Raw genomic sequence first — 20,814 nt, forward strand, 5'->3', positions numbered from 1 at the left:
TTATTTGGGGGGGACCTTTTTCCATGATAGTTGGTCTGCCCAACAAGCCTGTGTTCCGGCAACAGAACCACTGAATGTTGCAGAGGATTCTGGGACACATTTTGGGGCTCACGTTTTTCTGCAGGACGTTGACCAGGCCTGTTGGGCCTCGCCGCTGCTTTGCTGGAATTAAGAATGCACTCTTAACGCTCTCATGTGGCTGTGAAGAGCTCTCTTTTAGCCAAGTTATATTCTCTTCCCTCCCCCCTTTTTTTTGCCATCGTCACAGATGACTTATGGTGACCCCTTGGTGGGGTTCTCAAGGCAAGAGACGTTCAGAGGTGGTTTGCCATTGCCTGCCTCTGCGTTGCAACCCCGGACTTCCTTGGTGGTCTCCCATCCAAATACTGACCAGAACTGACCCTGCCTAATTTCCAAGGTCTGGCAAGATCAGGCTAGTCTGGGCCATCCAGGTCAGGGCATTCTCATTTAGGACCCCCTAATAAAGTTCCTTGGAACACAGTATAAAAACACCCTTTTAGATGTCAGTTTGTGTTAAAGGTCGTTGTTGGCTCAAAACGTGTTTTGAGCAGGTTTGGAAGAGAGCAAGTTAATAAAAACCGAGCAGATGGAGCTGAAAACGAAGCTGATTCCTCTTCCTCTTCTTCCCCTCTCTTGTTGCAGGGACGATGGAGATCTCTCTGGGCCAGTGGCTGCTTATCCTGTTCCTGGTGGTGGTCCCACTTCTGTACGAATGGAGCGCCACCTTCAAGTATTTCTGCAAGATGGCCTTCTACAACAGTTACATCCTCTTCCTGGCCATCATCGTCATCCCAGTCTGCGCGCTTCGCGGACGCAACGTGGAAAACATGAAGTGAGTTTCTTGCCCTCAGCTCCCTTATTCGCACGAGCACATGAAGCTGCCTTATACTGAACGAGACCCTCGGTCTATCAAAGCCAGTACTGTCTACTCAGACCAGCAGCGGCCCTCCATGGTCTCAGGCGGACGTCTTTCACATCACCTACTTGCCTGGTTCCTTTAACTGGAGATGCTAGGGATTGAACCTGGGACCTTCTGCATATCAAGCAGATGCTCTACCACTGAGCCATGGCCCCTTCCCTATGCCCCGCAACACCTCCCCCCCCCCCCCGATACCTCTGTCCTGTCCATGGTCTCTTCTGTCCAAAATAAGCTTTCTTGCTTGGACACATTATAATTTTGTATTGTAATCCTTTCACCCATGAGTTGTAACTCCCGGCGGGATGACTTGTTTGGAGTGACCCACATTCGTATATATGTGGTGGTGGACAGCACCATCAAAGCCAACTTACTGCAACCCAGCAGGGTTTTCAAGGCAAGATATGCTCAGAGGTGGTTTGCTATTGCCTGCCTCTGCGTAGCAACACTGGACTTCCTTGGAGGTCTCCCATCCAAGTACTAACCAGGGCGGACCCTGCTTAGCTTCTAAAGATCTGACGGGATCAGGCTAGCCTGACCCATCCAGGTCAGGGTGCATATGTATGTACAGGAATAGATTGCAGTTTGCCTACTAAAGGAACAGTAAACATTTTCCTAGTTTCCCAAAGCAGTAGCCATCTACTGTACCCTACATGAAGGCCTCCTTTGGAACTGAAATATTAGAGTCATAGAATCATAGAGTTGGAAGGGATCACCAGGGTCATCTAGTCCAATCCCCTGTACAATGCAGGAAATTCACAACTACCTCCCCCACACACCCCCAGTGACCCCTACTCCATGTCCAGAAGATGGTCAAGATGCCTTCCCTTTCATCATCTGCTTAAGGTCATCGAATCAACATTGCTGACAGATGGCCATCTAACCTCTTAAAAACCTCCAGGGAAGAAGAGCCCACCACCTCCCGAGGAAGCCTGTTCCACTGAGGAACTGCTCTAACTGTTAGAAAATTCTTCCTAATGTCTAGATGGAAGATTAAGATATTAAGATATGCATGCAACTTGGAGGGGTGGGGGAATGTAGAACTTAGGAGCCATTGACATTTTCTGTCAGTCATATTTAAGGCAATCTCTGCAATAACCCAGGTGTCGGCCACCAGGCATTTTTCTTTGCATCCCCAATATACAAGGCGTGTGCTTGCATGGGGGTATTTATATGCATTGGTCTTCAGAGTCCATCCTCTTTGGCTAGGCTGCTGTGATGTCATGGAGGCGTCACAAACATCATAATGCCTACAGGTGGGTTTTTCAGAGGGGGGGAAAAAGAACGCTGACAAATAGCACGCTGACAAATAGAACGAGGGATGTGAAAGGTCTCTTTTGGCCAGCGGGTGTTGGGGGGAGCTCATACAACTTTGGTAACAGTGTATGAAAGATAATTGTAGTACACACATGCACACGCTGTGACAGGTGTGAAATAGTGATTAAGGCCGTCGTTCAGTCTTAGCACATCCAGCAAGATCTTCTCCCACCGTAAGTTTGGATTTGGTTCAGTTTTGGCAAGGTTCCTTCAGGCACAGGTGTGATGACTAGATGTGGCTAAGTGATAGCAAGAACCCCCGGCTCGTCTGCAATCCGCTGACAGAAGACTTAACTCTGCCACAATTATGCAGAGCTGGGTCACAGAGTCACGCCAGGATGTGCCACTAACCAGGCTGCCAGGCTGAGCGCTTCTGGTGAAGGGCGGGGTTTACATCAGCAGCAGTAGTAGAGAAACCGAAGGCCGGAAGGGGTTGGCTGGCTGGCCGCCCATCCTTGACCTGGGAATATGGGAGGAGAAAGCCTTGGGTCACGGCTAAAGTATCTGAAAGCAGACGTGACTCAGAAGCTTCCTGTGAACTGCTTGAACTTCTCACGCAGGAAGAGGAGGAGGTGGAGCAGGCCTTCCGAGATGGGACAGCAGATAACGAGTCAAACTGCAGAAGGTTCTTGTAGCATCCTGGGAGCCTGAGGGCACATCAGGCCTCCAGAAGAAGAAGAAGAAGAGTTGGTTTTTATATCCTGCTTCTCTCTACCACTTACAGTCACTCCCCCCCACACACACACACAACAGGCACCTTGTGTGATAGGGGGGACTGAGAGAGTTCTCAGAGAACTGTGACTAGCCCATGGTCACCCAGCTGGCTTCGTAGACTCATAGAGTTGTAAGGGACCACCAGGGTCATCTGGACCAACCCCCTGCCCAATGCAGGAAATTAACAACTACCTCCCTCCCCCCCCCCCGTGTAGGTGTAGGGAAACAAATGCGGTTCACCAGATTAGCCTCAGTTGCTCATGTGGAGGAGTGGGGAATCAAACCCAGCTCTCCAGATCAGACTCCACCGCTTTTCTGGGGAAAGCTGACATTTTGAGGAAACTGAAATATATACAATACTTACTTTGTAATAGAAATTAAACTTACAACAACATAAAAATGCATTATTTTATAATTTAAGTGAGGAGCCCCATGGCGCAGAGAAGTAAACTGCAGTCCTGTAGTCCAAGCTCTGCTCACGACCTGAGTTCGATCCCGATGGAAGTTGGTTTCAGGTAACCGGCTCAAGGTTGACTCAGCCTTCCATCCTTCCGAGGTCGGTAAAATGAGTACCCAGCTTGCTGGGGGTAAAGGGAAGATGACTGGGGAAGGCACTGGCAAACCACCCCGTAAACAATCTGCCTAGGAAACGTCAGGATGTTACTTCACCCCGTGGGCTTGCACAGGGGACCTTTACCTTTTATAATTTTAAGTACAATTTTATACATGATCTGGCATATTTATTGGGCGTGGATCTGACATCAAAAATCACAGCCCTCACAAACTGGTAGATTCTTATGGAGAAGTCCTTGTAGGGCCTGTTCCGAGTAAGTAAAACCTTGTCTTAAAAACATTTCATTCATTCCAAAGAAGAATTGCATAGCTTTATTCTTATTTTCCAATACTTTACTGTATTTCCAATTTTTCCATTGGAAATGTTGGGGGAGAGGAATCCTCAAGGAGCGAGAGAATATTTCTCTTCCCCCACCCTCCAGGATTTCTGGGGTACAGCAATAATTCCTCCTATGCCAATAAAGGTGTCTGAATCTGAATAATTCCTGGTGTGTGTACCCCAAATCGTTGCAGTTTGTACACCAGTCTGTGATGCCGGATTTAAAAATGGACTCCTTCTGCATTCCCGTGCAGCTGTGCAAAGGGCCTGAGGCTGAAAGCAGTGAGCGTAGCTGGGTAGTGAGCAAGCCATACTGGATCGGCATGCGTTCATTTGTCTCTGAGTCATGTCTTCCCTGGCAGAAGCGCTCTGTGGTGCGTGCACGTGCTGAACACTCACACAGGCATGCGCAGGGGTTGCTGGGATTGTTTGGCTTCAGGCTGAGTTTATGGGATTGAATACTTCCTCGAATTCCCCCCCCCCTATAGCTCCTTATCTCCCACGTGTGCTGACATACTAGCTTTCCACACAGAGCTCGGGAGGTGAACTGAGTCGAACTCTTGGTCTGTCTGTCCTGTCAGTTCTCTGTGGTTCTTAGAAGCCTTTGTCAGACAGGCGTGGTGTACATAAGAACATAAGAAAGGCCCTGCACATAAGAAAGGCCCTGCTGGATCAGACCAAGGCCCATCAAGTCCAGTAGTCTGTTCACACAGTGGCCAACCAGGTGCCTCTAGGAAGCCCCTAAACAAGACGACTGTAGTGTTTAAGGGTGGTGGTTTGGAGTGGTGGACTCTGATCTGGTGAACTGGATTTAACTGGAGATCCCCGGCATCTCCAGTTAAAGGGACTAGGCAAGTAGGTGATGTGAAAGACCCCTGCCTGAGACCCCGGAGAGCAGCTGCCGGTCTGAGTAAACAGTACTGACTTTGATGGACCAAGGGTCTCTGATTCAGTATAGGGCAGCTTCATGTGTGTGTGTGTTCAACCACCTCTGCTTAATCCCTTGCCTTGAAAGCCCCTTGCTGGGATCGCCGTAAGTCGGCTGTGACTTGATGGCACTGTACACACAGGCAAAAGAATCACGTTTCCTGTTTCTCCTGGGTCTTCATACATCTGTCTACCCATGTGACTTGCCTCTGTACAAATGCCCCTAGACATTTACAGGTTGTAAAAATGAAATCGGGGGGGGGGGAAATAACCATGTGCGAACTGGACAAGGTGACAGTCAGGGAGGGGAGGCCATCCATGAAGTAATGTAGGAAGGGGAAGGGCTGGGAACGTAGTGAAAGAGAGAGAGAGAGAGAGAGAGAGAGAGAGAGAAAGAGATGCTTCTGCTTCCCTCTTGTGTAGCTTCCTTCTTCCCTCCTCTTTTCAGTGTACAGATCCGCCTGTAGTGAGGATGGTTTTAAGAACATGTGTATTTATTGTAAATATGCAATCTCGGGCGGGAGATGGAGGTGGGTGGAGTTAGTGCACCAGTGATGATGACCTGTAGGGGGAGCCCCTCTGTTAGGGATAAGGTAGGTTTGTTCTTCCAGGACCACATAGCGCTCTTCTTGGCCACAAGGGGGATTGTGGTAACCCCTTGACAGGTCCCAACAGTTGGGCCTGTAGAAATGTGTGACATCTGTTCCCTATTCCAAGCGTCACCCGCTTTCTTTTCCTCCTCCTCATGTCCAGAGTAATCAGATCCATGATGCTGCATGTGAAGTACCTGTACGGGATCAAGATTGAGGTGCGGGGGATAGAGAACTTCAATATCAAGGAACCTTACGTGGTGGTCTCCAACCACCAGAGCTCGTTGGACTTGCTAGGTATGCTGGGGGGAATTCGCCAGACTGCCAGAAGACTACCCACGTGTGTGTGTGTCTGTTCATCATCATTGGCCAAACGTTTTTGTCCCATTCCAATGTCGAGGTTGAGTGTTAAGGAATCGTATGTTTTTTGCATAGATTGGCCAGTCCAATTAAATTGCGAATTTAATCATCATCATTACCTTTATTAGGCATTTACATCAGTATACCATAAACAGAATTACAAAATCGGTTAAAACAGATTACATTAAAAGGACATTACTTAGAAGTATGTACAAACTGCTCGCGAATCCTTTGTGCAGATAGGAGAAAACTAGCTACTTGTTGGGTAACGGTAGGGTTTCTATCAGATAAAAGGTACATCACCGACTGCTGATCTGAAAGACTCTGTTCACTAGGCAGTAGGGGTTTAATATAAGTATTCCTCGGCCTCATGTAAAGCTGGCAGTACAACAGCACGTGAGTTAAGTGTTCAGGATCCCCAGTCTTACATGGACAATACCTATCAATAAAAGGGATTCCTTTGTATCTTCCTTGTAAATTGTGAATTTAAAAAGGGGGGGTGCATGGAGAGGGGAAAGCATGTGTTGCTTTTGGACAACGCACCTGTGTGTTGCTGCTGGCATTGTTCACACATGCAGGAGACTTGGGTGGTGGAATAGACCATACCACTTCAGACTGCCGGTGGCGGGCTTTAGCTTTTTCTCATAGAGAAACTCTGTGCAAATATAAATTGCACTGCTGACACCAAGCCCTGCCTCTGTTTTTCTTCTAGCGTTGGTATTCTCTTTGCAAGGAGTTTATCATGCTGGAGCATTCCGACACGCAATCCTTCCCTGGCATAGCTGATTCTTCTGCCTCTGCCCCATGCTACCTCTGTCCCTTGCGTACGTCAACGGAGCCCCTACCAAAGACCTTCCCTCCTGTGCCTAAAGGAGAGAAGGCCTCTGAAACGGGGCTCCTTCAGCACACTCTGTGCTTGGCTGTTCCCCTGAAGCCATTCAAAGGGGCAGGTTTTTGGATGTAACATGGACCCATGATGTATTTCAACTGGGATTAGTTTCTGAAACCCAGATTGGCTCAAAGGCGATCATTCAAGCCCTGATTGGCCTTTACAAACGCTGATGTCATCGCTTTCTCTTTGTCCCCCAGCAGAGAATCTGCTGGTGTACTGGCCTAAGTTGTAATGAGAATGGTGCCGAGGAACAAGCCAGGCTGTCCCCATTCTGGCATCTTGCGTAACCGTAGCCAAGGCTAACTGGTTTAGAAGCCAGCTTCCAACTTGGGTTCCTGATGCACCCTCGCAAATCATAGTCATGGACTGGGCTTGTCTTTGGATGATCAGACTAAACACTCATTAAATCAAGTCACGGTTTTGCGTGACATCTGGACTATATTTTAAAAGTAGATCTGACCCCCCCCCCATCCTGCAGGAAAGCTCACTTGAGACTTGAATGGGCTGCTGGCTTGTAAAAAAGAAAAATGTATAATGCGTGACTACTGAGAATGGCCAGCTGTTAAACACTTGCCTCCAGAAAGATGGGTGAACTGGGAGAATCAGCCACAGGCTTCTCTTTTGCACGACAATGTTTAGAAGCTTGCTTGTCCCCCCCTCCCCCCCCCACAAGCCGCAGTCACTTACCTGTCCACAAACATCACCTGTTAACAGTCCGTTGGAACACCAGGAACCAGCTCTTTTTTTCCAACTCTCAGAAATGTGTTGTTTTGGTCACCTGGAAGTGGGTTTTTTAGTTACCCCAGGCGATCAGGCAGACATCCTGGGGTGGAGGAGCAGGGTTCAAGGCAAGTTCAGCTGCTGAATATGTAAATCTTGCTGGGTGACAGAATAGTGACTATTCGTGGATATTATTATTACTGTTATTATATTTATTATATATTATATAATAAATATATAAATATTATTAATTAAATAAATATTATAAATATCAATATTTATTTAATAACATTTATATATTTTATTAGTAGTATTAATAATTAAGTGTAAGGATAATAATAATAGTAATAATAATAGTAATACTGAAGTGTAAGGATGTGTCACTGGCCACCAAGATTAGATTAATTCATGCCATCGTATTCCCTATTGCTATGTTTGGGTGTGAAAGCTGGACATTGAAGAAAGCTGATAGGAAGAGAATAGATTCCTTTGAAATATGGTGTTGGAGGAGAGTGTTTCAGATACCGTGGACTGCCAAAAAAACAAATCAGTGGGTTATAGATCAAATCAAACCTGAACTGACCCTAGAAGCTAAAGTGACTAAATTGAGGCTGTGGTACTTTGTTCACATTATGAGAAGACAGGAGTCACTGGAGAAGACAGTCATGCTAGGAAAAGTCGAAGGCAGCAGGAAAAGAGGAAAACCCAACAAGAGGTGGATGGACTCTATAAAGGAAGCCTTAATTTGCCCTTAATTTGCAAGATCTGAGCAAGGCTGTCAAAGATAGGACATTTTGGACATTGATTCATATGGTCACCATGAGTCAGAAGCGACTTGACGGCACTTAACACACACTTATTATTATTAATAATAATAATAACAATAACAGTAGAATTTATACCCCACCGTCCCAGCCAAGGCAGGGCTCAGGGTGGCTTCCAGCAAAAATATACAACTACAAATGCATTGATTAAAACATACCCTATTAAAATCACAAATCTAGACTCAATTTAAAACACAGACGGTGCCCTAATTCCATAACCCCTATAAAATATACACCAAGGAGGTTGGCAAAGACAGACCTCTGCGAGGCCCAAATCCCTCCAAGAGGCCAGGAGGGCAAGGGTGGAGAAGGCACAGCAAGGAGAGGATCAGGAACAGTAGGACAGGGAGTATGGGGAAAGGGGCAAAGAAAAGGAAGGGGCAGGGGAGGATACCAGCAGGGGGCGCTTTCCAGGTGGGCAGGGGCTTGTGTAGCCTCCGGCCTGTGCAGGGCCATGGTGGGAAGGCCCCACCCTGGAGTGGTCGGGGCTGCCTCGGCCATTGCCGCGACTGACCTCGGCCGTTTCCTCCCCAGGGTTGATGGAGGTGCTTCCAGACCGGTGCGTGCCGATCGCCAAGAAGGAGCTGATGTACATGGGCACGGTGGGCTTGGCCTGCTGGCTGGGGGGCATCATCTTCATCAACCGCAAGAAGACGGACGACGCCATCAGCGTCATGTCAGAGGCCGCCCAGACGATGCTGCGTGAGGATGTGAGTCCCGTGGGGTGGGGGAGCAGAGGATCATGGGAGATCTCGGAGGAAGGCAGGTGGGGGAAGAAAGGGATGGGGCAGCTGGGGAGCTTCTTCATAATGAGGGAGAGGGAAGGGCAAGCATGGATGGAGGGCCCAAGAGAGAGGTGCCGGTGGAAAGTTGTCCAATTTAAAATTTCTGTTTAAGAACATCAGAAGAGCTCTGCATGATCAGACCAGTGGTCCATCTAGTCCGGCATCCCTGTCTCACACAGTTGCCAACCAGTTCCTCTAGAGAGAACAACAGGACACAGAGACCTGAGGCGTTCCCCCTGATGTTGTCTCCTGACGCTGAGATTCAGAGGTTGAGTGCCTCAGAATGTGGTGTCCATGCAAAATTTATGGCGTAGTCCTCTGTTCGGCCACAGTGTATCCAGGGGCCAGGGAAAATGCTTTTGGGAAATAGCAGAAGGCAGGGTCAGCTGCTGAAGTTGGAGGGTGAGAGATTCAAAACAGAGAAAATGAAGTATTTCTTCACACAATGCATAGTTAAATCGTGGAACTCCCTGCCCCAGGATGTGGTGATGGCTGCCAACTTGGAAGACTTTAAGAGGGGAGTGGGCATGTTCATGGAGGAGAGGGGTATTCATGGCGACTAGAGGAGCATGCCTATTATATTGGGTGCTGTGAAACACAGGCAGGATGGTGCTGCTGCAGTTGTCTTGTTTGGGGGCTTTCCAGAGGCACCTGGTTGGCCACTGTGTGAACAGACTGCTGGACTTGATGGGTCTTGGTCTGATCCAGCATGGCCTTTCTTACGTTCTTATTGCGCTGTGATCCCAAGGCAGGGGAATCTGGAGCAAGTGATCAAAGGGTTGCTGGCTTGGCGGGGCGCTGCAGTAATCTCTCGCCACCTTTAAAAAGCTAATCTCTAGAGGGGCTTGGGGGGGGCGATGACGGTGACTTTGCCCCAGGTGTATGTCTGTAGGTGGTTGAAGGCAGCAACTCACGTGGTCTCCTTTGCCCCCCCACCCCCCACAGGTCCGGGTCTGGGTGTTCCCAGAAGGCACCAGGAATCACAGCGGCTCCATGCTGCCCTTCAAGCGGGGTGCCTTCCACTTGGCCGTGCAGGCCCAGGTAAGGGACGGGGCATCTTCTGCTTCTCCGCATTCCCTCTGCTCCACCTCGACAAACTCAGCCCGTGCTCAGAATTCGCAACACCTGGCACCTCTACATGCCTGGGGTGTGCCCCTTTCTCTGCTGTGCTGTTCAGACCGGTTCATCAGCTTTTTGCCACATTGGCACCACAGCCTTGTATCTAAATTTGGGCAGGTGAGGGGTTTTTTTTTTTAACCGTTCTCTTAGTTTTGTTTTTTACCTTTTTTTCCTCTGGTCCCTCCCCTCGCCCCCCTAGGTTCCAGTCATCCCAGTTGTGATCTCCTCCTACCGGGATTTCTACAGTAAGAAGGAAAGGCGCTTTACTACGGGTGAGTCTGACTCTCTGGCCTTTCGTTAACCTGTAAAATCTATAACAAAAGAATTATTTTTATTATATGGTGTACACCAGCGGTTCCCAAACTGTGTTCCACGGAGTGGTGCTCCACGAAATATCTCCTAGTGTTCTGTGAAGAGATTGGAAAGAAAAATACTGCTGTCATTCGGTTTAGTATATAGGTACTAGGTGAAAATTAGTGCTTCATGATAAATTTATCTCCTGAAAAGTGCTCCATGACTCAAAAAGTTTGGGAACCACTGGTGTACACAATTCGTTAGTTAAAAACACAGGGCCTGGGATACAGGCTACATATAAAACCATCAGTATAAACTGTTACAGAGATCTCAAACACAGTTGATAATACACTCATTATAAATGACCAATACACGACCATACTTGTTTCGATCTATTGAGCCTTCCTCAGTGGTCATAAATACAAAACATGATTATTAAAGGCACATCCAGAAATACACCTTACAAGGTATTTTTTAATCTGAAATTAGAAAACCTTATATCTTGTGTGGCCTGATACTGTTAACACAAACCACGGGTCTTGCAACGCGGAAACTTGCTCACACAAAAATCTGGTATGAAATTACCAATGTTTACGGATGTATGTAATGCCAACCAGTGATAAAATGTATTGGCACCTGGCCTGACCCCAAAAGGGTGGCAGGGAGACAAATTGAAGTTTAAGGATAATGTCTGTGGCCTCTTGAGAGAAGAACATCCTGCAGAATTCAAACACCAAGCACTTTGCTGCTCCCGAGCCAGACATTGGCCCTTGGGGCACCTGTGAAATCCATTGCCCCTTGGCGAAGTCACTGTTTTGATAAGGGGAAGGGAAACTGAGTTGGTGGGGCAATGGGGCACGATCCTCGGCAAGGGATAAAGCCGATGATATGTAATTTCCACATTAAAATTGCAAAAAGAAGGAGTTTTTTTAAGGAATACTCGCTGTGATCGCTTCATAATTGAGCAGTAATCGACACAAACAAGATCTTTCACCTTTTAAAATCAAAAGCCAAGGTGTGCTTAGCTGGCATGCCAGGGTGTGCCGGCCCACTTGATTTGATTTTAATTATCACACAGCGTATCGAACCAGTGAGCCGGCCAGAGATGTTGGTCAGAGGAAGAGGGGATGTTGATTCGTAGCCTGAGATACGGGGGTGCCGAAGAGCAGGTTGAGATGGAGGATTAAGCATGTTTGGTCTCTTTGCCACAGTTCATATATTGCAGAGTCCAATAGGCTGCTCCCGATTGGCTGATGTGCTCCTTCCCCCTTTCCCATTGGCTGGCCCTTTGCGCCTCTCCTGGTTAGCGATGACTAATGGCTGAACCAGCATGGCCACTATTGTGACTCACAGTACCTTGAAATCAGCAAGTTCTCAGTCTCTGGTTTGAGAGTCTTCAGCAGGATTCGGGTCCAGTAGCACCTTAGAGACCAACAAGTTTTTGGGGGGCTTAAGCTTTTGGGAGTCAAAGCTCCATTCGTCAGATGGGAAAGGCGCTTTGACTTTCGAAGTCTTACGCCCAGAAAGTCTTGTCGGTCTCTAATGTGCTACTGGACCCAAATCTACTGCAGACCAATATGGCTACCCTCTGAAACTCTCTTGAGCAGTAACTGTGATAACTGGTTTGGGTGTTATGAATAAGCCAAAGGGCACAAGGCCTGGCAGGGTGGGGTGCTCCTGGCAGTTCAACCGGGCCTTGGAGTTTGGGTCCTGTGATATCTGTATGGATGGACACGATTTTCCTTAGACAGGTGCCCTGTTGTAGAGGGCAACAAGCAGGAAAGCTCTTGGAGGAGCCCTTTTGTTTGTTGGGGGGGGGGAAGTGCAGACAATAGCCTTCCTCTCCCTCTCCACTTTTTAGAAGGCTGCGGGGAGGAGGCGGTTTCAGAAGGGGCGGCTGCGTTGGTCCTCTGGCAGGAGAATCGAGCAGGAGTCCAGCGGCACCTTTTGAGGGCTGACAGAAATGGACCCCGGCGTGAGCTTTTCGTGAGTCCATGCTTACTTCCTTGGATCGAGGCCCCCTTCGAGCATCTGAGGAAGAGCGCTCCGACTCGGAGGAAAGCTCACACTCCATGGAATAATATTTTGTTAGGGAGTCGGTTGACATGTTGAGGACTTGTTTAATTTTACCAGAGTTCAAGGAATCGGTGGGCATTCCTCCTGCCAGGCCTCTTGCCATCTCCACTCTAATGCCATTTCTGTTTTTTCTCTTCCCTCCCTCCTCTTGTTTCCATCTGTACTCCCGCTGAATTCCCATCCCCTTGCCTGCCCCGGATTTCCCTCTCTGCCGTCTGCTGCTGCCGCTGCTGCTTCCCCGTCTGTCTTCTCCATCACAGGGCGCTGCCCCGTCCAGGTCTTGCCTCCCATGGCCACACGGGGGCTGAGCGCCGACGACGTGCCAGCCCTGACGGACCGGGTGCGCCAGGCCATGCTCGTTGCCTTTGAGGGGCTCTCGGGGGAGCTGGGTGCCCCACAGTGACCCCCCTTCTCCCCCGACTCTCCAGCCCTAGAGAGCTCCAGGGTGGGGTCTGGGAGCTGCTTGTGCCCGTGAGGAGCAGAGGAGGCGGGGCCGCAATGGAAGAGGGCGGAGCTTATTCCCAGCAACAGGACCAGGAGTGTGAGAGTCGTGCTACCGTCAAGCATGGAGAGGATGGATTGGCGGCGGTGTCTTGCATGGGGGTGGGGCTTAACTCGGCCACGCCCACAAGGAGCTGCCTAGGCAGAGTTGATCCCAGCCGTGCCCGTTTCTTCCTTCAGTTCTGGACCGGAATACTAGCCTATTCTCCTCCCCCCCTTTCCCCTTCTGACCCCAGGTACGTGGTACAGTCCCTCCCTCCACTCCTTGTTTTGTTGCTGTGAACCATTCCGCTTGGACCTCTTGGACTCAACCGCTCCAATCCCCACATGGGGGGGTAGAGACACTCTCTCATGAACTGGATCCCAGACATCGTGTGAACTGGAACCCCCCCCCCCCTTGAATTCTAATGGGAGGGAAGCAGAGGGGGAGATGGGTCCAAGTAGTGGCGGGGGAGGGGGAGGCTAGCGTGATCCCCTCCGCACTTAAACCGAATTGATGGTCCGGGACTGACCCCATCCCAGCTTTTTGTGAAAGGGAGCTTGAAGGAACGGCTTCATCAACCTCGATCTGCTCCATCCTCTCCCAGAGGGATCCGTTTCCGACTCAGCCCGAGAAGAAAGCTGTGTACTTGGATCTGTCCTCCTCTCCAGCGAGGACAGGTTGGGTTTTCTTTTGTTTTTTGCCTGAAGATGACCTCCTGGGACTGAAGGGAGGCTCTAATTAAAAAAAAAAAAATCATGGACAAGACGGCTTCCCTCGCTGAAGGAGAACGATGGGGTGGGAGAATGGGGTATGCACTTGAGCTCTGAATCCCTCGCCTGAACGGGTGAGGGAGAGCAAGAAGGAGATCTTTGTGTGCGTGCGTGTGTGTTTGGGGAGGGGGCCGAGATCATGTGACTTTCTGCTCCGGTTGAATTTTGTTTGAGAGGTAAGTCTTGGGGTGTTCCACTTTTGGGGGGGGGAGAAATGGGGGAGGGGAGCGATGGATCCTACTACGGCAGCGAGGGGGGGGTTGGAGAATATGACATTCATGCCCTCCTGTCCCTTTCTCAGTGTTGAAAAATAACCCTCCTTTCTCCTGTCCCCCCACTTCTTCTTAACCCGAGGTCAGTGTGGGATCAATAAATACAGCGCCCCCCCCCCAGCAGAAATTTACAGGGGGAGGGAAGGAGAGCCATGCAGCGGACTCTCTGAGGTGAGGAAGGCGGCCTTAATCTCAGGTGAAAGTCTCCCCAGAGGGCAAGAAGCCGAAAGAATTGGGAGGGCGTGAAGGGAACAGACCTGAGAAAGGATTGGCGCAAGCTGTGGGGGGGGGGGCTTCCTCTTGGGGGTGCATGACAGGCCAGGGGGGGAGTCAAAGACTTTAGGGACTGCAAACGTCTTTGTGCCAAGGCACCCCCACTTCTTGTGGGGGTAGAGAGAAGGGAATGACCAGGCAGGGACCCAGAAAGAAATATGGGTGGGGAAGGGGAGAACTGATGCTGGATACGTAGAGTTTCCCCCAGGCCGGAAGGAGGCAGAACTGTGTAAGGATTCAAGATCTGGGGTAAAACGGGGGAGAGAGATTGCAAATGGTGGTTACTGGACCTGCCTATATCTCTGGTGGGTGAAGTGCCCGGAAGATGAGAGAAGTGGTACAGTGTTTATTCACTGAACGGTAGGGGTTGGGTTTTGGTTTTTTTGCCAAATATTCCCTGTTTTTGGTGGGGGGGACTAGCCTCTGCTCCTGTTCTGCCTTTGGGGAATCTTTTTGCGTTCCCCCACCTCCCTCTCCGGAATATCTCTGAACTCTCCCCAGTCGAAGACCCCCATTTGCCTGTCCTTCCTCCGGTGAAGTGTGATGCCTTGCCTTGGGAGAAGGGGCAGGGGGAGAACCGTTGCTGGAGGGGGGGCGGGAAACGCCGATCGAAGGGGGCGTCGCCAAGTCTGTGTTCCCGAGATCTTCCTGCTTTTAATAAAGACCCTCAAACGAGCCCCATCCTCGTGTGTCGCCTCTTGTTCTGCCGGCGTGCGGCGAAGAGCAGTGGATGGTCATGCCTGTGTATGCCCTACCCCTCTGGGTGGGGGCAGAGGAAGCTTTTATGAAGCCAGCTGGGTGACCTTGGGCTAGTCACACTCTCTCAGCCCCACCTACCTCACTGGGTGTCTGTTGTGGGGAGGGGTGGTGATTGTAAGCCGGTGGTTTGGAGCGGTAAAGTCTGATCTGGAGAACCGGGTTTGATTCCCCACTCCTCCACATGAGCAGGGAAGGGGAGGCGATTGTAAGCCGGTTTGATTCTTCCTTAAGTGGTAGAAAAAGTCAGCATGTAAAATCCAACTCTTCTTTTTCTTCCCCCTCTTCCTCCTCCTCCCCCGAGGCTGTTGAAAACTGGCGATTGCTCTGCATTTCAGGGCTGTGGATAGCATGTGATGCCACGCGGACCCTCGTATTCTGCGGCACCCCATCGGACACAGTACAGAAGTCGCTAGTAACCTCTACCCTTGTGAAGATGTAGGTTTTTTAAAAGGGGTGTAGGGCAGGTGTCTCCCGATATGGTGCCTGTGGGCGCCGTGGCACCTGCTGACTCCCTTTCCTGGTGCCCACCAAGTGGGTGGAGCCAGGTGGGGCTTCTGCCCACCAAGACTTCTGATTGGCCCTGCAGATTTTTTAAAAAACGTGCTGTGGCTGCAGCTGCTGCCAAAACCACGAGGATCTTCACTGGGTAACCAAAGCTCAGCTGTAGCAGCTGTTTCCCGACTGGTTGTGCCTCCTGCGGCAGCCGTTTCGTGTCAGCCATCTTGTGTTGGGATTCTTCTTTTTTTTTAATATATAGTTTTATTATTTTTTCAATCATTGCTCTACATCTCATTTGACAATACATCCTATATACCAATCTTTGACTCGATAAAAAAATTAAAGAATTATTAGGTGTATGTCTTCAGTATTAAATATAATTAATTATAATTGACTTCCCCACCGACTTCCTCCCTCCCTACAAATATCTGGTGTCTCCTTTGTATTAATATTTTCTAATCCTTATAAGTCATTATTTTAATGTTATATGTGTTGGGATTCTGAAGGGGTCTGCTGGCTCGAAAAGGTTAAGGACCTCTGGTGTAGGGAATCCCTGTTTTGCCCAGGTTGCTTCGTGGCCTCCTGTCCCTGGACTACACAATAGAGTAAGGAGGGGCCTGGTCGAGATGAGGAAAGGTTGAAGGAGCTGGGTATGTTTAGCCTGAAGAGGAGAAGACTGAGAGGGGATATGATAACCATCTTCAAGTACTTGAAGGGCTGTCATACAGAGGAGGGTGCCGAGTTGTTTTCTGTTGCTCAAGAAGGTCGGACCAGAACCAACGGGTTGAAATTAAATCAGAAGAGTTTCCGTCTAGACATTAGGAAGAATTTTCTAAGTTAGAGCGGTTCCTCAGTGGAACAGGCTTCCTCAGGAGGTGGTAAGCTCTCCTTCCCTGGAGGTTTTTAAGAAGAGGTTAGATGGCCATCTGTCAGCAGTGCTGATGCTATGACCTTGGGCAGTTCATGGGAGGGAGGGCATCTTGGCCACCTTCTGGACACAGAGTAGGGGTCAGGGTGTGGGGTGGGAGGTAGTTGTGAGTTTCCTGCATTGTGCAGGGGGTTGGACTAGATGACCCTGGTGGTCCCTTCCAGCTCTATGATTCTATGAGATCTAGTCCAAAGTTAGAGCATTCCCAACAGATGGCTGCCCAGCCTTTGGCAAGGGACAGCCTGCCCTCTCCCCATGTTCTCCGTGGCCAAACACAGCCCTGTTAACCATGTGTGGCGGCTCACCGCAGGATCTGTTGAAAACCAAAACGGGGTTTTACGAACACCTGGCAAAGTCATACTTCGTGTTTGGCTGGGTGGTTTGCAGTGAGTTGCATTGTCTTGTAACTGTAGTCTGGCTGTCGTTCTGACCAAGAAGGCCTTTGCCTTCTTCCGAGCGTTATGAATGACAATCTGGCTTCCCGTTCACATTTAGAGCTTCCACCCACGATGTGTCACCCAGCGTGATTTCACTGTAATGAAAACTCTTCCTCAGTAAAACCCCTCCTTCGATAAACCCCTTCCTTATGGAAAATGATCTTTTACTATTTTTAACAATGAATTTGCTCCGCTTTGGCTGACGCTGCTGTTGGCTGCATCGTTCGGACTGGATTACCTGTGGCGCAGGGTCATAAGGACGTAAGAAAAGCCCCGCGGGATCAGACCCAGGCCCATCAAGTCCAGCCATCTGTTCACACGGTGGCCAAACCAGGTGCCTCTAGGAAGCACCCAAACAAGGCTGCAGCAGCACCATCCTGCCTGTGTTCCACAGCACCTAAGATAATAGGTCCTCTGACCTGGCCACTCCACAAGGTAACGTGTGTACCAGGGACACGGCGGCAGGCTCTCTCATCCGTTTTCTCAGCCGTCGATACCCGTAAAATAGCAGCACGATTATCCTGCCCTTCTCGCTAAAGGCAGCGGCAGGAGCACAGCAACCTGCACAGAAAGGGGAAGGAGGCAGGAGACTGCTCTGAGAGCCGAAGAGCGATGGAGTGCCCCGAAATCGAGTGCTGACAGGTGACAAGGGCTTCACAGAGCATGCTGGAGGCGGTCAGCTTTGAGATTCATTCTGTTCCCAGGCCATCCTGAGGCGGTTTTGTGGGAAACCTGTCAACATGGGAGCATTCTGTTTTGCGCTGTGTTGGCTTCTCTCCGTTGGCGCATGCTCCCTGGGGCTGCAGACCTTGGACGCTTTGGAGCACGCATTTTCCGGCCAGCCGTGGGTACCCCACCCCCTTTTTACATCCAGGTACCGCTCTTGAAAATCAGGACGGAGCCTTAGTAGGCGTGCTAGTTCCCCAGAACGAAAGCGGCTCCCTTCTCTGAACCAATTACTACTCAAATGTGTATATGTTTAAAACGTACTTTTTAATTTGATATATATTTATATAGAAACGGTGTGAAAAGCGGCTGGGTCAGATCCAAAAGTCATCTAAAACGGTTCTCTGGGCTCCAGCAGTAGCCAACCAGGTGTCCCCAGATTGATCCAAACCAGGTCACAAATTCAGAAACCATCCCCCTTATTTTTGAGACCCAGCGCTAAGAATTCAGGGCAGTGTGTACATTTTATATCTTATGCTGGCCTTTGGCTGTAATAAAGATGAACGAATGAGGGCAGCGTGTGCAGACGGATCTGTTTTTAGCCTCAGTGAGAGATGGCACGTAGCCCCCAAGTGATAAAACAAGGGTCACGGGTGTAGATTTGAACCCAGGTCTCCCTGATGCAATCTCTTCCGCAACACACTGGGTTCACAAGCAGGATTTGGCCTCAGTCCAGCTAAATTAGTCACAACTAATGAATAGATAGTGTGTCATCAAGTGGCAACTGACTCACGGCAACCCCATCTGCAGAGTGTTCAAGGCAAGAGACGTGCAGAGGTGGTTTACCGCTGCCTTCCTTTGCACAGCAACCCCTATCTTCCTTGGTGGTCTCCCATCTAAGTGCCGACTGTGGCCAACCCTGCTTAGCTAAAAAAAGTTCTGACAAACTGGCTAAGCTGAGCTGTTTGGCCTGCTAGTTACAGCTAAGCCCCACTGAATCCACCAAAGCAGTTTCTTCGGACGGCCGTGTCCGTCTGCAGTAGAACAGCTAGATTCAAGTCCAGTAGTGGAAGATATATACAATATGAATCATAGAATCATAGAGTTGGAAGGGACCACCTGGGCCATTAAGTCCAACCCCCTGCACAATGCAGGAAATTCACAAGTACCTCCCCCCTCCACACCCCTAGTGACCAGAAGATGGCCAAGATGCCCTCTCTGTCATCATCTGCCTAAGGTCACAGAATCAGCAGTGCTGACAGGTGGCCATCTAGCCTCTGCTTCAAAACCTCCAGGGAAGGAGAGCCCACCACCTCCCGAGGAAGCCTGTTCCACTGAGGAACCACTCTAACTTAGAAAATTCTTCCTAATGTCTAGACAGAAACTCTTTTGATTTAATTTCAACCCGTTGGTTCTGGTCCGACCTTCTTGGGTAACAGAAAACAACTCGAAGAGAAACCAGAGTATAACACCTTAGAGAGCAACAAGAGTTTCAGGGTGTGTGCTTCCAAGGGTCAAAGCTTCCTTTGTCAGATACAAGATTTGCCTTTTGAGAGTCAAAGCTCCAACCCTGATAAACCTTGTTGGTTTCTAAGGGGCTACTGGACTCGAATTTTAACAGAAACCACCAAGAGGTCCACAGGTTTGTGAGGAGGTGGCCCAGGGTTCAGTCCCTGGCATTCACATGAACACATGAAGCTGCCTTATACTGGGTCCATCGAAGTCGGTCTACTCAGACCGGCAGCGGCTCTCCAGGGTCTCCGGCAGGGGTCTTTCACATCACCTACTCGCCTAGTCCCTTTAACTGGAGATGCCGGGGATTGAACCTGGGACCTTCTGCAGGTTAAAAGGGCACCTGGGTGTTGGGAAAGCCTGAGACCCTGGAGAGCTGCTGCCTATCAGAGCACTGTTGTGGTGTGGAAGAACTAGAGTTGAGTCCACTAGCCCCTTAGAAACCAACAAGAGTCTAAGCTTCAGATACTAAGAAAAGGAGCTTTGACTCTCAAAAATTCATATCCCGAAAATCTTGTTGGTCTCTAAAAACACAAGAAAAGCCCTGCTGGATCAGACCAAGGCCCATCAAGTCCAGCAGTCTGTTCACACAGTGGTCAACCAGGTGCCTCTAGGAAGCCCACAAACAAGACGTCTGCAGCAGCACCATCCTGCCTGTGTTCCACAGCACCTCGTATGATAGGCATGCTCCTCTGATCCTAGAGAGAACAGATATGAATCAAGACTAGTAGCCCTGGATAGCCCTCTCCTCCATGAACATGTCCACTCCCCTCTTAAAGCCTTCCAAGTTGGCAGCCATCACCACATCCTGGGGCAGGGAGTTCCACAATTTAACTATGTGTCTAAAGTGCAACTGGACTTGAATCTAGCTCTTCTGCAGACCAACATGGGTACCCTCTGAAACTATCTGGGAGTATAACAGAAATTCATATGTGCATAAATGAATTTAAATTTGGTTATGGCTCTAGTTTCATTGGGGTTTAGGCATGACTATGTAGCAGGATTGGAGCCTCTATTTCTAAATAATACTCATTTACTTCATTTATGCCCTGCCTTTCTCCCCAACGGGGACCCAAACTGGCTTACTTTGTTCTCCTCTCCTCCATTTTATCCTCACAGCAGCCCTGTGAGGTAGGTTAGGCAGTGTGTGTGTAACAGACCTGAGGTCACCCAGCAAGTTTCCGTGGCAGAATGGGGCTTTGAACCTGGGTCCCCCCACCCGATCCTAGTTCAACACTCTAGCCACTACACCACACAGACTGCCTAATAGCTGGGATTTGCCAAAGCCATCCTCGCTGGAGACATTTCAGAATCAAGTAGCAAATAGAAGATCCATCAGATGAACAACAGTTACAGGTAATGAAACTCTGTTTTTCCATTGGCAACCTTTGGAAGAACCACACTGACTGACAGTAAGGTTACCAGCTCCAGGTTGGGAAATACCTGGAGATTTTGGGGGTGGAGCCTGTGGGGTTTCGGGAGCAGAGGGACTTCAATGCCATAGAGTCCAATTGCCAAAGCAGCCATTTTCTCCAGGCAAAGTGATCTCTATATCACTGTATCGGGGAAATTTTTCTGGGGCATATTGGCAGGAGACTCATCGAAATAAATGTTGTTAGCCACTGGATTTTTGCTTTCTATTGCTATGTCAGACCAACACAGCTACCCTTTTGCCATTTACAGGGCAGTCATCAGGGACAAGTTAAATACTTGACTAATAATACATTAGGAGCCCTGCGGCACAGAGTGGTAAGCTGCAGTATTGCAG

At 49.4% G+C, this 20,814-nt stretch overlaps 1 protein-coding gene across 1 annotated transcript; it reads left to right on the forward strand.

Moving 5' to 3' along the window:
• The first annotated feature begins 666 nt into the window (after window positions 1-666).
• On the forward strand, window positions 667-13,037 carry AGPAT1 (1-acylglycerol-3-phosphate O-acyltransferase 1). The gene is made up of 6 exons (XM_056846137.1): window positions 667-853; window positions 5,541-5,674; window positions 8,708-8,883; window positions 9,904-9,999; window positions 10,277-10,349; window positions 12,708-13,037. The coding sequence occupies exons 1-6, from the start codon at window positions 669-671 to the stop codon at window positions 12,848-12,850; spliced, it is 807 nt and encodes a 268-aa protein (XP_056702115.1). The 5' UTR covers window positions 667-668; the 3' UTR covers window positions 12,851-13,037.
• The last annotated feature ends 7,777 nt before the right edge of the window (window positions 13,038-20,814 follow it).

The sequence above is a fragment of the Euleptes europaea genome, chromosome 1 (genome assembly GCF_029931775.1).
Source record: "Euleptes europaea isolate rEulEur1 chromosome 1, rEulEur1.hap1, whole genome shotgun sequence".
In the NCBI taxonomy this organism is placed as follows: Eukaryota; Metazoa; Chordata; class Lepidosauria; order Squamata; family Sphaerodactylidae; genus Euleptes; species Euleptes europaea.

Bases quoted from the DNA above. Each gene is read 5' to 3' on its own strand.
- AGPAT1 (XM_056846137.1), top strand. From the start codon at position 669: ATGGAGATCTCTCTGGGCCAGTGGCTGCTTATCCTGTTCCTGGTGGTG. The intron at 5,675-8,707 runs GTATGCTGGGGG...TTTCCTCCCCAG, and splicing joins GAGCTCGTTGGACTTGCTAG to GGTTGATGGAGGTGCTTCCA. The intron at 10,350-12,707 runs GTGAGTCTGACT...TCTCCATCACAG, and splicing joins GGAAAGGCGCTTTACTACGG to GGCGCTGCCCCGTCCAGGTC.